This window comes from Thamnophis elegans, chromosome 2 (genome assembly GCF_009769535.1).
Source record: "Thamnophis elegans isolate rThaEle1 chromosome 2, rThaEle1.pri, whole genome shotgun sequence".
NCBI classification, from domain to species: Eukaryota; Metazoa; Chordata; class Lepidosauria; order Squamata; family Colubridae; genus Thamnophis; species Thamnophis elegans.
In genome coordinates, this window is record NC_045542.1 from 79,572,864 (window position 1) to 79,590,610 (window position 17,747).

Genomic DNA, 17,747 nt, shown 5'->3' on the forward strand with positions numbered 1-17,747 from the left:
CTCTGACAGCAACTGGTTTATCTATTATGTGAGGCCTGATTTTTTTCATGATGAGGCTTCTCAATGAAATACTGAGACTGCATTGTGCACAGGCTTTTAAGAAGGCTTTAAAGCACAGCTTTTTAAATCAGCCTAATATGCCTAATATATTGGAAATTTTAACTTTCTTTTTAACATCTTAAACGCCAATATGATGGTTTTATTTTAATCTCAACATGCTTGAATTTTGCAGCTAATAAGACTTTGGTGGTGAGTACCCTAGAAATCACATCACATAAACTTAGCAAAGCTAGAGAAGATTGCACTGGAGCTTGAAATATGATCCTGGAAGGAAGGAAAGCCACTGGAAAACAAGCAGTCTTAACTGTCTAAATATAGGTACATCGGCTGCAAAACAATGTCTCAGGGGGAAAAATTGAACAATAGGTAAAAGGCTTTTTGCACACATGAATGGAATTACACACCTCTCTTGCCATGGTTGGTGAAACACAGAGAAATTGCAAAGAGGAAATAGTTAGCATGACCTCAGTTTCAAGGACAAATGGAGAAAAGGTAATTCCAAATATATTTTAAAATAACCAGCTAAAATGCATTAAATTGAAAGCCTTTGCAAAAATACTGGTTTCAATGGTCCCCATTAATCCCATACCTTGGTCACATCATTGTCACAGTAATAGTGCTGATTAAAACATTAGGGCATGCAAATGTCACTGGGATTGTTGGTTCCTACTCTTTGACTAGTTGTAAACATTAGTTTACAATTAGTGTAAACACTAGTTATCACAAAGTAGACTATTCCTGCATATCATTTATCATAATCATATAATATGATTATATTATATCATATAATTTTCTTGCCTGGAGAACAGGCAATAAAATTATGCTAAGATATGAAACAAAACACTTTTGTGAAACTTTTTCAGAAGAACCTAAATATTTTTCAAAGGAAAAATACTTCCATACTTAATCACCATACTATGTGGAATTAAGTGTGTCATTCAATACATATTTACCTGAAACTATGTTCCACTGAATGTATTAAATTACTAAGAAATATATATTGGATTTGCCTTATTAAACTTCCTAGCATCTGTGGCGGCTAAACAGAGTAACAAAACACAAAACACATAATGTTGTCTATCTCTTATTGCATAATATTACATTGCCTTTGGTTTAAAATATGACCCAACATGCTCCACAAAAATAATAACAGAACATTGTATAGCTCCCTTAACTGGATCAGTAGCTGGACTGCACTATCAGATTACTTGATCTTTAAAAAAATAAAACCTATGATACACTTAGAAATCCATAGAAATGTGTTATTTGTATCTTTAGTCAGCAAAAACACCCAAGCTAGGATAAAGGTTTGCCTCAACTTGTTTTCCATCTCTCTAGAAGATGGCTTCATAAAGTCTGTCATGATCCTACAGAAAACATTATATTTTGCTATACAGTTGCAAGCATATACATGTTCCTGCAGACAGATATAATTATCACTTACCCTCTTCATCCAGCAAGACGTTATCAGGCTTTATGTCTCTAAAATAGAAATTTTTAAAAAAAGAAATACATCAATAAAACCAAAATTATGACAATAAAGGTCTAGGGTAGAATATAAGAGCTTCATAAAGTATCCCCCAGTTGCTCTGTGTTCTACAAATGCTATCAGTGAGTTTCGTTCTACATGGACTTGTAAGTAATCATTATTGGGATCATGAATGCTAATTAAAACAAGAAACTTAGTTTTGGTTTTGGTTTTCATTGATTTGTAGGCACTGAATTTCTTATACGTTCCATGTTTAATGATTTTCAATCATACTCTGGCAGCAATATTTTTTTGCCATGCCTCTCATGTTCTCTTGCCACAATCATCAATTCGGTATATAGTACTTATACTACTATAGTACTATATATAGTAAATAATGAAAACTATGCTAGTTCTCTCTTTAGTAAAGTTAACACAGTTTGATTGATGTATTGATTTAAAATATTTTCCGCTTCCATTTATTACTAGTTGATTCCACATAATTAATGAAATTTCACAAACTGTAAGTCTGTTTTTAAAACAAAAAAGTTTCCAAAATTAAAAAATAAACTGAATTTTTAAAAAGTGTTACTGTTAATTAATATAAAATAATGTCATACATACATACATACATACATAGGCTCCCTTGAAGTCTATTTTGTTAGTTTAACTGGGAGCCACTTGTATTTTGCAATCATATTTTACATTTGTTGGAGTGCTCAGTTTAAGCCATTTGATCATCATCTTACTGAATCCTCAGTCAAAATCTGGCAGCCTGATTCAGATCATGGTGATTGTGGGAATAAAATGCCCGTGGTGGGAGGAGGAGTGGAGAGAGAATCCATAATCAGTTTCAGTTTCAATTTATTATAGACAAAAAGGCCCAATAGCAAGTTACAAATATAAAGTTTGCATTAGATAAAACAATTTATATAATATAATATTTCTAAAATATTACAGAAAACACTTCAAACTCTTGAAAAATTAATGTGTTACTAAAGACCATATTTTTACACCCATAGTTAAACATCTGGCTGCTATCTATGTATTGTAACATACTCAGAAGTATCTCCGGTTTATTTCTGGGTTTGATTTAAAAATATGTGACAACTTGCTGAAGACTTATAAAATTTACAATAGAATAAAATATGACCCACCATTCAAGAACAATACCAATAAAGGGGGGAAAACTTTGAATTTTTTTTTTAAATCTACCATACTGAATATTTGATGAAAACACATTTAATGTGGCTTTTGAAAAAAAGCTATTCTGTAAACTATATACTTAATAAACTCCAAAAGTTACAAGGGATCGCAAGATATAAGACTTGGCTTTGCAAAGACTTTGCAATTAATTCCTCTATTGCACTGTTAGATTTTGGTTGCAAGTATACATTTTAAAAAAGGGAAGAACTGCTTCATGAATTCCAAAACGAATCTTTTGGGACATGTGTGATTTAAATTTACAAACCAAAAGATTAGTCAGACTGGCATTAATTCTGATTATCTATTTTTCAGAAGTATGACATCAACATTTCATTGTATTAAACAAAGATTATGAGATAATTCAGAAATCAACATTAAGATCATGCAAAAAAGAAAAACAGGTTATAAAGGGAAAACTAAAATGCCATATGAGAAGGCTATTGTGAAACGCTTCTACTCAACAGCCTCAGTAAAAAGGTCTTTATTTCCTAAGTAAATAAGATCAATATTACAGAAGACTTCGATATTAACTGGCACTAAAAATTATATTGAAATTAGACAAATGAGCTGATTCATTTTGTACACACAAATGTACAAATATAATATACCTCTCTATTTTGATTAGATATTATCAAGATGGGATTTAAATGGACACAAGTATGAAGCTTTTTTGGTGCCATTATACAAGTGGCCTACCATTGACTTTTCTGGCAACATTTCTGATTCTATTTTACAGACTCCATTGATCTCCTGTTCAACAGAAGGTCCAACATTGTGTAGCAGTGGTGGGTTTCCATTTTTTTTTACTACTGGTTCGTTTGTGCACTCATGCCCAATGCTTCTGTGCATGTGCAGAAGCGTCCAGGCGAGTGGGTAGAGCCTCCCACCACTGCCACTGCTACTACCGGTTCGCCCGATGTGGGCTGAAATGGGAACAACTGACTTCTGTTGTACTGTATAGTTCTGAACACAAACCAAAAATAGCATGCTATATGCACATATTTTGTATAATGGTTAAAATATTGGACTAGAAATTGGGAAACTATGAGTGTTAGCCTTCTTTCTCTCACTCTCTCACTCTCCCCAATCTACTTCACATCTTTCGCCTTATTATTGTGCCAAAAACAGGAGGTAGAGGCATTATATATACTATCTGGAGTTGTAAAAACATAAAAGTGGAATATAAATACAAAAATAATTATTATAGGATTACAACGGGAAAACAAATGTCAACAATAGTAAAATTCAATTTTATATTCTGAAAGACAAAGGAGCAAGATATAAATGTAAATTTATTTTTGAGGTAAATATAAGCAGAAAATTCAATTGAAAGTTTAGTTATATTAATCATACAAACAGAGAATGCATAACACAAATATTTCAGGATAGCAGAAGGGAGAGAGGGAGGGAGGGAGGGAGGGAGGGAGGGAGGGAGGGAGGGAGGGAGGGAGGGAGGAAGGAAGGAAGGGGAGAGAAATTTTAAAATGTTTTTTTTAAAAAATTACATATATATGTAAAGTTACATAAATATACATACACATATACATGTAATCATAAAACTATCATATATATATATATATATATAATTCATATATACATGGACTATATTACTGCCCATTGTATATTCATGTTTACCATAATAGGCAGTGACATGCCCTTTATCCAGAGGAAGATTAGGAAAAAATAACTTAATTTTTAACAAGAAGACAATTGCTGGTCCCAGTTGTGGTTGTTAAACAACGACTACCTAATTGTAATTGTCTTGAGCAAAGCAACCAGTAACCATGACTATGCTTATTATCTTACTTCAGTTATCCTTTGCTTTACAGACCTACAAAGACTGTAAATGTGAGGATTGCTTGCAAAGTTACTTTTTCATCACTGTCATAGCTGCAAACAATTGCTAAATAAGGGCTACCTGTATTTTCAGGAACAATATACTTGCATTACATGTTCTAAAACAGATGCCTTAAAATACTCAGAGGATAATACACTTAACTGAAATTTATTTTCTGGCTGCCTATTCCAGGCAAAAAGAAAAAAAAGGTTATGTGAGGCACAGGGGTTAGAATATAGTATTGGAGGCTAATTCTGCTAACTGCCAGGAGTTCGATCCTGACCAGCTCAACGTTGACTGAGCCTTCCATCCTTCTGAGGTATGTAAAATGAGGACCCAGATTGTTTGGGGCAATATGCTGACTCTGTAAACTGCTTAGGGAGGGCTGTAAAGCATTGTGAAGCAGTATATAATTCTAAGCACTATTGCTATTCATATGTGTGTCAGGACTGACTGGCTGAATCCTTTATGCAATAACCCTCTGTGCTTGCCTGTGGAAAGACAGAATCTCTCCAAACTGCTTGGAAATCCATCCTTTCACTGAGAATTAACAAGGCTGACTGTTTTACTGGAAGAAAAGAACATGGGAGCAAGCAAGTCAAGAAGTAAAAGAAATAAGGAAACCTTCTATTTCTATTTCATTCAAGAAGACAGTTTGATTCTCTAACCACCAGCCCCAATATTTTGAGGAATATGATTTACAACTAGGCTTTTTGATAGTTGATTAAAACTAGTCTAGGCAGAGAAATTTAAATCACAGAAGGGGTAATAAGAGTCACTCTTTTCTTTACTTAATTTAAAACCCTCTTCCAATCCTGTATTGATGCTATAATTAGTTCCCAAGGAGGGTGGGGGCAGGGAAGAATCCATATTTAATTTTTTCTGCTTTATTCTGCAAGTAATAATAAATGAATAAACTGAAACAATATGTCACTGATCCAAATTAACTCTTTTTCTGTGGCTATATTTTACTAAAGAAAAAAAGAGAAATTTGAAATCAGATTACCGTATATACTCGAGTATAGGCCGACCCGAATATAAGCCGAGGCACCTAATTTTACCACAAAAAACTGGAAAAGTTATTGACTCGAGTATAAGCCTAGGGTGGGAAATGCAGCAGCTACCGGTAAATTTCAAAAATAAAAATAGATACCAATAATGTTTTTGAATATTTATTTCAAAGAAAAACAGTAAACTAGCGGTGTATTCAATGAAATACTTCACTCACCTCATGATGCTGACGTCCCGCTGTGATGATGATGTCCCGTGCAGCCGCGGGAGCGATGTCCCGCCTCCTATGACACACGGCACAGTGATTCCTATCATTGGATCACTGTACCAGAGGAGGTGGGACATCGCTATGTGGCTGCTTGCCATAACAAGGAGGAGGTGGGACATCGTTGCAGAGCGGCAGGAGGGGGAGGAAGGGGAATCGTAAGACAGCCCTGCATTACATTAGAACGTGAGGAGGGGGGATGGTGCGGTGCGCGCTGCGCGGCAAACTGACACAGAGGGAGGGGAAACTCACAGGGGCACTGGGCCATTCACGAGTGTCACCCAGCGGCATGGCCCCGCCCCTTTTTCTCCTCCATTTCGGGCAAATTTTTCACTGACTCGAGTATAAGCCGAGGCGGCTTTTTTCAGCCCAAAAAGTGGGCTGAAAAACTAGGCTTATACTCGAGTATATACAGTACATTTCTTTGCCTTTTCTTTTGGAAAAAAAAGTTTGCTTTCAGTTCTCTCTAGCAAACTTCAAATGTAAAGAGAAAAATTTTTGTTCCTTTAAAAAAAAAAAAGAATGTTGCCATATACTTTAATATGGTTTTAGGAATACTTAAGATACTTACTATTCCAGATCTAATTGCAACTAAAAAGTTACCAGGAAGATGAGAGTGAAAATCTAATCATAAGTGTCATGAATTAGCTCTAGATTTTTAAAGAAAAGTTAAGGATGTTTTCAGACTGGATTGAAAAAAAAGGGTATTTGGGCCTTTCTCTGATTTCATGTGCCATATCTGCAAACTATTTCTGTGAGAGGACATTTAGTAAGATATGTTTTGTTTGTAGCCTAGGTAATTTTTTTTTCAGTTTTTCAAGATAGAAGTGGGAACATTCCTAGAAAAAAAAATCAATGACACCACTTACATACTGCAACAATAGGGGGGAAATGGCTTCAAATAAGATGTTCTTTAATTTGGTTTTTATACAAACTCTTCCTAACCACGCTCATAAGACCCACACAACAATCTATTCCAGAGAGAAACTCAGACTGCAGTTTGAATGGTGTTGCTAGGATCTTTCCAGATGTGAACCCCCTCCTCCCATTTTTCTTTCAGAATCTAACATATTCCTCAAAGAACATGATCCAGGAATATTTTGTCATTCTCTATTGGTAAAGGTACTTCAGTATTAGTAAAGCACAGAGCTGCTTATTCATTTTCTCTGTAGCTCTGTAGGACATTAAAATGTTTGTAAAAGAACATGACTGGTTCATGTGACCGATGAGGTGAGGCCTGGGTTTCATAATGAAAGGGAAGCAAAAATACAGCATTAGTCATGAAAAAAGGGGGAACAATGCTCGGCTGTTCTGAAGATGAAAGGCTTGAGGCTGTGGAAAGTCAAATCTTGTTCCACTGTGTCAGTTCCAGAAGTACATCACAGGGTGTATGGACTGACTGACTCATACAGTATAGCGCTACATGTACTACTGAAACAGCATAATGCCTTCCCTGCAAATAGGAAGATTTCCTCATAGGATATACCAACAGCCTTTCTCTTGCCTCTTCCAATTTACCATCAACGCTACTTGGAGACTGTTAATACTTTTCTATCAAGAACCCTTATAGTGTTTCAGGTTTTCATGTTATCAGCAAGGGCTAGTATTCTGATTAGGCCCTGTGACTAATATTAATGGTGGAAAAAGAACATACTGTACCTGTTCACTGATGGGAAGCCAAAGTCTTGCGGTAGGCATGGAAGCCAGCTAGGTGACATTGGGCCAGCCTTTTCTTTTCAGTCCTAGGAAGGCGGCAGCTATGGCACAGCCCTTCCAAATACTGCTGCCAAAACCCTGCATGGGCTTGTTCTGTAGCGATAGCACTTAGACTTATGTACCACTTCACAGTGCTTTACAGCCCTCTCTAAGCAGTTTACAGAGTCAGCCTATTGCCCCCAACAATCTGGGTCCTCATTTTTACAGACCTCGGAAGGATGGAAGGCTGAGTTAACCTTGAGCCTGGTGGGATTTGAACTGCCAAATTCCAGGCAGCCGGCAGTCAGTAGAAGTAGACTGCAGTACTGCACTCTAACCACTGCGCCAGACATGAAAAAGTGTACATTTCTGTGATATCTGATTTGCAACTCAGTAAGCTCTTGTGGAAGGTTTGGGGTTTCTATTCTCAAATGACAATGAAAGTAAACTCACTATCCAAACAAAAGACAATTTCAGCTCAGGATAATTCTTGGTGATCTCTGTTAGGAATAAAATATATAAATAAACCAGGAGGAAGAGAACTGGATTAAATACATTATAATGGAACACCAGAGCGTATTTCTAAACATATCTTTATTTCTGTATATTTTGAGTGCATCGTTTGCCAAGTCTTTCTCAAGTAAAATTTCAGCACAATTATTGTTTTTAAATAATCGCCTACAGTTTGCCTGTGCAAGAGTGTATGTTCTTAAGTGTTTGCATGCATGTATGTCTCTGAATGCATGTATACATTTAAATTTTTATTTCAGCTGCACTGTTTTTTTTAAATGAATAAACAGGGTTTCCACTGGGTGTGACTTTTAAGCCATTTTCCCCTTTAAAACCAAGGGTTGATGAACAGGCAAATTCTACCTTGCCCTCAAACAGTGTCTCTGTTACAGCTGTTTTCTTTTTTAAAAATGCTTAAGAGAATGTAAGATTGCATTTGTGTTATCATATGTTGATTGACCCACTGTTTTTTCTGCAGCAGAGAGAAAGGCAGCATCCAGAGTAGGGTGAAATCCAGCATGTTCTGACAGGTTCTGGAGAACCAATAGTGGAAATTTTGAGTAGTTTCAAGAACCGGCAAATACCACCTCTGGCTGGCCCCAGAGTGGGGTGGGAATGGAGATTTTGCCTTATCCTTCCCCTGCCATGTCCACCAAGCCATGTCCACAGAACCGGTAGGGAAAAAAATTGCATTTCACCACTGATCCAGAGGTAGCACTAGTGAGAGCATTTTACTACCTAGATCAACTTCAAACTCCTTCTCTTTCCATAAGCATCCTATCCTGCTGTCCTAGTCAATTCTTGCCTCTGTCTATTCACCCCAAACCAGTCACTTACAAGCATTAAAAAAAAACATGCCCTTGTTTTCAAGGTTCCTCCCTCCCCAATGTTCTAGCCAACTTGTTAATTGGTATCACTTGGATACATATTTTTCAAGCCACAAAAATACATTCCGAATCAACCAAACGTAACATTTTCCCACATGTTTTGCAATCTTTAAACCAGGACCTTTTCTTTCTCCCTATAACTAGGGGAGAAAGAATAATTTCCAAAAATTCTGGAGGAAGGCAAACATCCCCCCCCTTTTTTTTGCTGGACTAAAGTGACAACCGATCCGTCTGTTCTGTGCACTTGATTGACTTTACAAGAAATTACCTGAGCTTAATAGGCTAATTACATTGCTTCCAAGCGCCTGCCATGGGAATTAGTCGAGCACATTGTAATTTAATACACACCATACAGAGAACATGGAAAACACCATGCAAACAGATAAATCCCCTTTCACTGAGAAAAAAATGGAGTCTAGTAGTTTCTCTTTCACCAACACATGTTTGCCAGCTAAGTAAAAGTCTGTATCATAAGTCATAAGTTATAAATTATTTAGCTATTTTCTCCCATCTTCCCCTCACCAGGTCTTCTGATATTTTAAAAACACAGATTACTTACAGCGGTCCCCACAGAGCAGAATAAACATTGACGTGTGCCCATCTCTTGAGGATTTCAAAGACAGATGTTGTATTCTACAGATAAGAGGCTGATTTATCAATTTAATGCCACCTCATTTGGGAATAAGGTTAATTACATGACTAGCAAAATCTTCCAGACGGCCAAAACTATTTCATCATGTTACATTTATCTCATTTATATAAGCTGTTTTCCACACTGTGCTAAAGTTTTCAAAAGGCTTGTGATTTCCTCCCACGCTTCCAAAAACTTTTGGATTTCATCATTTTGACCAGGTACCCAAGAGTTAATTGAAACCAAGAGGCTTACATTCTGAATTAATTTGTGTTTTGAAGGCATGACCCATATTGGTTGCCAATCCAAATAGCCATCTCATTATCGAAATGTTCTTAAAATGCCAACATACTATTTACAAAATGATTGGGGGCAGGGGGCTTAAATGACAGGGATATAATTTACTATACTGTAACATACATGAACTGGAAATTGAATTATTAATTTGAATTTTTATATTTATTACTTTTAACATTAATCAACACCCAAGTATTCTACAGGTAGAATTGGAGCAAATACATTTTCCTAGAGTGATAATTCTGGGAGACTGCTGACTAGCCTTCTTGTAATAGCTTTAATCCCACTGGTTAAACTTATCATTAGAAAAAGAAAGAAAGAAAATTGTGACATCACATGGTTGTGACTTGTCCAAATAATACACAATGTACTCAAGCAGTTCACAACCTTCTGCAAATTTCCCACCAATTATTCTGGCATCAAATCTGGAATCCATCATTACAGGGAAAAATGTTTATTTTTTTCCAATGTTTGCTGGTAATTTGTCCTCATGTTTATCATATAAAGTAAGTTTTAAGACCTTAAATAAAGTTTTAACAAGCTGCCTTAGGGCTCTTTTGAATGCCCTTTATGGTATGGGCACCACCAGTTAAGAATCATTTTACTAGCAGACAGAAAATATCATGAAAGTATAATGGAATTCAGGAAACTTTAATCTATACTAGATCTAAGTTTTGAAATTTATGCAGGAAATATGCTACCTGCACAAGACTATCAAAGAATCACACAAATGTGTGATTTGAAATCACACAGAGTTAACAGAATAATAGAGTTGAGAAAGACCTTGGAGGTCTTCTAGTCCAACCTCCTGCTCAGGCAGAAAACCCTATATCATTTTAGACAAATGGTTATCCAACATCTTCTTAAAAACTTTCCATATTGGAGCATCCACAACTTCTGGAGGCAAGTTGTTCCACTGATTAATTGTTCTAACTGTCCGGAAATTTCTCCTTAGTTCTAGGTTGCTTCTCTCCTTGATTAGTTTTCATCCATTGCTTCTCCTCCTGCCTTTGGAGAGTAACTCCCTCTTCTTTGTGGCAATCCATTAGATATTGGAACACTGCTACCATGTCACCTCTAGTCCTTTATTTTTCATTAAACTGGACATATCCAATTCCTGAAACCGTTCTTCATAAGTTTTAATCTCCAGTGCCCTAATCATCTTTATTGATATTGGAAATGGAAATGGCAACAAGGATAAACTAGTTCAATCTTCTGCAATGTCCAGGAAAACCAATCAAACCAGGTTGCTACCCAATCTCAGCTACTAAAGAAAGTGGGGGAAGGAAACTTCCTAGGATAAGAACCCACAGCCTCCATTGATAGATTGTTTCACTCTTATACAAACCTTATGATCAGGAATGTTATCCTTGAGTTTAAATTAAATCTACATATATGTGTTTATGTGACCCTGGAAAATAGATCTTAAACATTTTCCTTGTAGTGCCATCTGAATGTAGCAACCCTCGACAGATATAAGGGGAAAATTCTGCCTTCAAATGACATTTAGCACAATGGAAATTACCATTTGCAATGGAGCAGGTGTCCTCCAAATAACAGATATATACTGCAATAACAACTGCATGCTCAAAAGGCCACAACATTAAACAAACAGAGTGACTGAATACACACTTAGCTGCAGGGAAGCACTTGTACACGCACACACAACCCACAGGGAAAACAAATCTCCTGAGACAAGGAAGAAAAAGGTCACACGGGGAAGGGAAGAAAAGAGGAAATAAAAAGAAATTACCTGCATCCTTCTTGGAAGTCACCCTGAACAATTGAGCCTTTAAATGTTTAATCTTTACCTTTGGTAAAAATGCTGTAAATGTTTAATTTCTCAACCACTTCTTCCACAAAAAAATGAAACAGAACATCACAATAGCAACAAATGTGGAGGTGGGGAAAGCTCAGTCATTTGCTGTCCCCAATGATCAATGAAACTGGGAGACAAGTACAACTATAAAAGGCAATTTGGTGATCTAAACTGTTAGCAGATAAGGGAAGGATAAGTAAAGTCTATGCATCACTTACTATTGACCTACCTGAAAAAGAAGGAAAAGGAAATATTGTTATGCAAATATTTGAAGCTACCTTTGAAAATAAGACAGCCTTCTTATCCCTAAACAAGCAGACCTAAAATAAAACACTTTGCAACATACTGTACATTAAGTTTATAAAATAATAAAGCCTACTTTTAGCCAAACAAGCACACCTAAAATAAAATAGTTTGCAACATACAAACTGTGCATTAAATTTATAAAATTTTAATATGTTTCCTTTCTCAAGGCATTCAAGAAATAATATCTTGATGATAAAGTAACAAAATCCCAACAAAAGAAAAAGCCTACTTTTATGCGTTTAAATTTAGTAACATCCAATCTTCATGAAGGATAAATCTCAGAAATCATATTTAGCATTGTTATAAATCTTCCATTCTTCAATGCCAGCAATGGCAGAAGAGACTGGGGAACCGGTTCAGGGATGTGGCAGGCCTGGGTTGTTGCCGATTCCAGCGACCTCGGCTGCCGTACCACTACTGGTTTGGCTGAATGAAGCAATTAACCACTTTCTCACAGAAAGAGAAATGAATAAAATAGCTAAAGGGGGGGAGGGACCAGAAAAAGTAGAAGCATTTTATCAAGTCTGGCAAAGATCACTTCCGGAGCATACTGAAAGTTGCCTCAGCACATCAAGAAGCATGAGATTGTTTTCTCTGCTGAGGTAAAAACATTAGTGAACATCTGCTGATGTGATAAGGCTGTACTGCTAATTCAGGATAACAATACTGGCGTGTTTCCTTCAAAGAAAGGTTGGTCTAAAGAGCACTCACATCAATGGTGGGTTTCAAAAATTTTTAGAACCTCTTCTGTAGGTGTGGCCTGCTTTGTGGGAGTGGCTTGCTGGTCATGTGACCAGGTGGGAGTGACCAACTTGTAAAATGTGGTGAAACTCACTTAACAATGCTCTTGCTTAGCAATCAAAATGTTGGCTCAGAAACTCTGGCATTGAAGCATGCAAATTTTTAAGCTGTCAAGTTACAAGACCCTTGCACCCCTAACTCTTTAGAAAAAAAAACCAGGGGTGTTCAAACTTAACAGCTTTAAGACTTGTGGACTTCAACTCCCAGAATTCCTCCTCTCACTCTTCATCTTGATGATGTCTGGACGGGCATGGGGAAGGAGTTGGAACCAGTTCTAAACAGCACTGTCGATTTGTGGAATCTCTTCTATAGAAGAGGTTAGAACTGGCAGGAACCCACCCCTGACTCACAACAACATAATAGTAGTGGTGGCACTCAGTGTTCCTCCTAGTGTCTCACTTTCTCTGAGAGAAAATATTCCATTGGAAATGTTTTGCAGGGCCAAAAAGCATTAAAAAGGCTGATCCCACAATAAATGGGAGAAAGGAGAAGTTGCTCTTGTGTTGCACCCACCCCGATCCCTGATTGTTATCAAATGTCCTGCAGTCTGATCAGTGGTAGGATTCAAATTTTTTTACTACCAGTTCTGTGGGCGTGGTGTAGTGGGCATGGCTTGGTGGGTGTGGCTTGGTGGGTGTGGCAAGGGAGGGATACTGCAAAATCTCCATTTCCTCCCTACTCCAGGGGAGGCAGAGAATAGATGGGGGCGGAGCCAGTCAAAGGTGGTATTTACCAGTTCTCCAAACTACTCAAAATTTCTACTACTGGTTGTCCAGAACTGGTCAGAACCTGCTGAATACTACCTCTGAGTCTGATGTTTGTGTTATCTTTACCCCAAACTATCTTCTGGACTTGTATTTTCAACCATCCCCTTCCCTTTTTTTCTATAATCTTGTATGCACATAGAAACTGAACCTAAAATGAAGTAATATTCAACCACATTTCACAACATTACCTCTAATCATCTTATTATTTTTTAAAAAATTGCATAATATTCAGTCCAAAGAATAAGTCAGAAGAATTTTAAATTTGATCTTCACTTTGTAATATTTTAGTGGATCCTGAAAAGCAAAACCCTGCAGTTATTTTAAGGAAACGAAGATTCCTTATTCTGGGAATTTATTCTGGGAATAAAGTGTGCATGTGCATATTTGTGTGTGTGAGAAACAGAGAAAAAGCCTGGACTACACAATAATAAAGAGCTTGTACTGAAAGGAGAATTCAGTGCCTTTTGTAATTCAGAAGCAATGAAACTATTTCACTCCAATTTATAGCAAAACATTTGTGCAATCAGTCACATGGATTTGACAGAATTTCATTTAGTTAGAATCTAGGCTTACTGTATTTCAGCCTGTGGAGTCTTTTTTCCAAAGCAGTATTTTATTGTTAAATTGATTTAACAGTTGCTACAGTGTTAAAATGACATAAACCACTGTGTAACATATTTTCAGGCAATTTTCATTTTTTATGAAATACAGAAATTTGCTTATGATAGCCAAAATATGGGTATCAGATTCAGATTCCCCTCAGTCAGGAAAAATCTAATACCTAAAAGGCAGCATTAAACAGAGTATTCATACTTTATTGTACAGATAGGCTTGTGAAAGAATTCAGACTTAGGAAGCAGCGAAAAAGTTTGTCAAATGTTAATTTATCAACACAATGAAGTAGTGATCTCAAAGCATCTGTTTATTTAGCTCTATACTCAAATGGTCCAGTAACCCCTTCTGAAAAAAGACAACATGTGTCTGGCACCAAATTCTATCTCCTTATAGTTACCATCTGATATTCTCCATCACATTAGATAACACCATCCAGCAAACTTATCAAGCTATCACACATAACTCTACTCTTCAGCAGGATCAGTGGCTGATCCTTTAATTGGTCTGGAAACCAAAATGGTGCAAGATGTAAGCTACAAAAAAAAAAATCCCTTTCCGTTCTCAACATCATTTTGAATCTAGGACATTTCTTGCTAATAACATCAAAGTAAAAACAAGCAAGCCACAAACTGAATTATTTATTTATTTATCAAGCTTGTTTGTATTTTAAATGAAACCATCCATCTTTTGGCCAGTTTCCAATTTCAAACCCTGTGCTAAATAACTGGAATCTTTCTGTCTCGCCAAGTGTAATTTATCCTCATTCATTATTTGTGGGCTGGGTGAACAGGTGCACAGCAGAAAAAGTTAATCTTATACCTTCATTACCAGCCCATTTGGCTTTGAAGCACCTCTGACTCTGAAGGTACAACACAACACAAGCAACTGGATTGGTCCTGGTACAACAGTTAAATACAGTAGAACACAACTGTGTTGTTTTTAAAATGTGTACCTACAGACAAAGGTCCTGAGAAATATATAAAATGCAGCAATACAATTCTAACCTGCCCAGAAGCCTGAAAGACATTTCAGTGTGAAGCTGCAAAGACATCATCTCAAATGCTTTTTAGGTTATATTTTTAAAATGCTCTTAGCTTAAAACCGTCTGTTCAACCTGATCACTTTCTAATTTCTTTGAGTAAATACGAGATATTTTGGAAGACCATGTATGAAATGTTTCATCTCTTTTAAATAATACACACAACCTTTGTTATTCTTGTTGCCCAAGTCCTGCCCAATAAAGAAAGGCCACACACTTTCAGGAAACTAAAATAAAAGATTTCATTTCTGCCTTTTATCTTAAAACCACCAGTTTTGGTAAAACCAATTTGAATGATTTGGACAATTTCAATGGCCATCTTACTTTAATGAAAGACGTACAATTTGACCAAATCTAAAAAAAAAAAAAACCCCAAGCACATAGAAAACTTTTATCTAAAAATAGATAATTCATGTAAGCCCTTCAAACATTCTAACCAATTGCATCAGTCTAGAAAATTTCTCAAATTGGCGGTCTTCAGGCATTGAGGATTGTCTCTTCATTCCTCCCAACCATCCTTTGGAAGGATGCTGGAAATGGTGATTGAACATATCTAGGGGACCACAACTTGGAGAATGTTGTACAAACGCACAGCATGGAGAATGAACTTGGGTTCAATATCCCTCTATGCATTCTACTTCTAGATTATACTGAATATCATGACAATATTGATCAGCAATTTATTACTATATTCAAAGGGATATATTTCTGTACTGTGTTTAAGGGACTAAAGCAGAGAGAACAATGGTGGTGAAGTCATCTAAATGGACAATATTTCTGGGTTGTCTTTTGAAAGATTTTTAAAATATTATATTTTGTGTATATATATATATATATTTAGTGTCACAACCCCTGGTAAGCCCCAATTATGGGAGGAAGCTAACTGCTTCCATCATCTGTCAATCGGCTCGTCACAAGAGTCCATCACGACAGAAACCCAATATTTTTACTGTTGCCTTTGTTATATTTGTGTTTTATTTATTTATTTATTTATCAGCACAAATAACACACACACACACACACACATACACACACACACACATTGTGTGTATGTATTATGTATGTATGTATGTATGTATGTATGTATGTATGTATGTATTTGTATGTATGTATGTATGTATTTGGGAACCGGTAGTGAAGGTAAGTTGATTTCACCCCAACTTGTAATGGTTGTTTGAAATAATAGGACTTGTAGAGACTCAATTGTGGCCAAAGAGCTAATCTTAGAGAATCACCTGTCAGAAAGATTGATGGATGTGAACTTAACTCTGTGAAGGTTTTTTTTTTAACATTTCAGTGTTTGTGGACATCATTACAGAAGCTATTTTGTAAATGCAAAATATCAGGCCAGAATTTTTTTTTACCAAAATTCACTTATATGTAATGAACTTTTCTTTAATATGTAATAGTCCTTTCTTTAAACTACCACATCTTTGTGGGAGATGGTGTTGGTTTATAGAGGAACCGTATAGAACACTGGTGACTTTTCTATTTCCTCCACAATGTTCATGGTGCATATTTCTTTCCCAAAAGAAGGAACAGCTCACAGGGCAGGAGTTCCAACAAAAAGAGTAAAAAAAAGATTCGATTTCATCACATTTCTCATGTTCAAATTGCTTTCCAGAAACTGTTTTACTTTCACAAGACTGATATGTGTACATTTTTATATGGGTGTATATGGAGGAGCCAGGTTTAAATACATTAATTTAAATGAATTTGTATCTCTAAATCATTTGAACACAGTATTCCAAATTTAGGAATAATAGGGTTGATATGCAGGGATTCATAGAAATCACTTAAAGCCAGGTTATACTATTCATTCTCAATCACATATTCTCCCATTTTTAATATATATAAATATAAAACATAAATATATACCCATCGCACATACAGTATACATACACTCATCACACATACTGTACACACAGACACACATCACACATACTGTACACACACACACACACACACACACACACACATCAAACATACAGTATACCAGTGGTGGGATTCAAAATGTTTTACTACTAGTTCTGTGGCCGTGGCTTGATGGGCATGGTATGGCAGGTGTGGCTTGGTGGGTGTGGCAAGGGAAGGATAGTATAAAATCTCAATTTCCTCCCAATCAGCTGGGACTCAGGAGGCAGAGAATAGATGGGGCCGGGGCCAATCAGACGTGGTATTTACCAGTTCTCTGAACTACTGAAAAGTCCGCTACCGGTTCTCTAGAACTGGTCAGAAGCTGCTGAATACCACCTCTGCAGTACATACACACACACACACACACACACACACCAACAAATCATACATGAGTATATGCATTTTTAGAATATGTATCAGTTTGTCTGTCCAAAGCCTTAGAAATAGAAATATTCTGTATGTTTATCTACCATCAGTTACAGGACAGGTAGTTTATATAAGATTTGTGTCTGTATTGCAGAATGGGATAGTCAGTTATAAAAGAAGAAATAAAAGAAAATATTTGTATTAAGATATTAAATTTGAAAAATATGATTTTTTTCTTTTAAAATATATT

The 17,747-nt window shown here is 36.3% G+C and overlaps 1 protein-coding gene across 2 annotated transcripts in view; it reads right to left on the reverse strand.

Moving 5' to 3' along the window:
• STK32A (serine/threonine kinase 32A) overlaps positions 1-17,747 on the reverse strand; it is an 81,321-nt gene that overhangs the window by 19,896 nt on the left and 43,678 nt on the right. For both annotated transcript variants that reach the window (XM_032208624.1, XM_032208623.1), the window contains exon 6: positions 1,505-1,542. In XM_032208624.1, the coding sequence (XP_032064515.1) occupies positions 1,505-1,542 (38 nt within the window). The remainder of the gene's footprint in view (positions 1-1,504; positions 1,543-17,747) is intronic.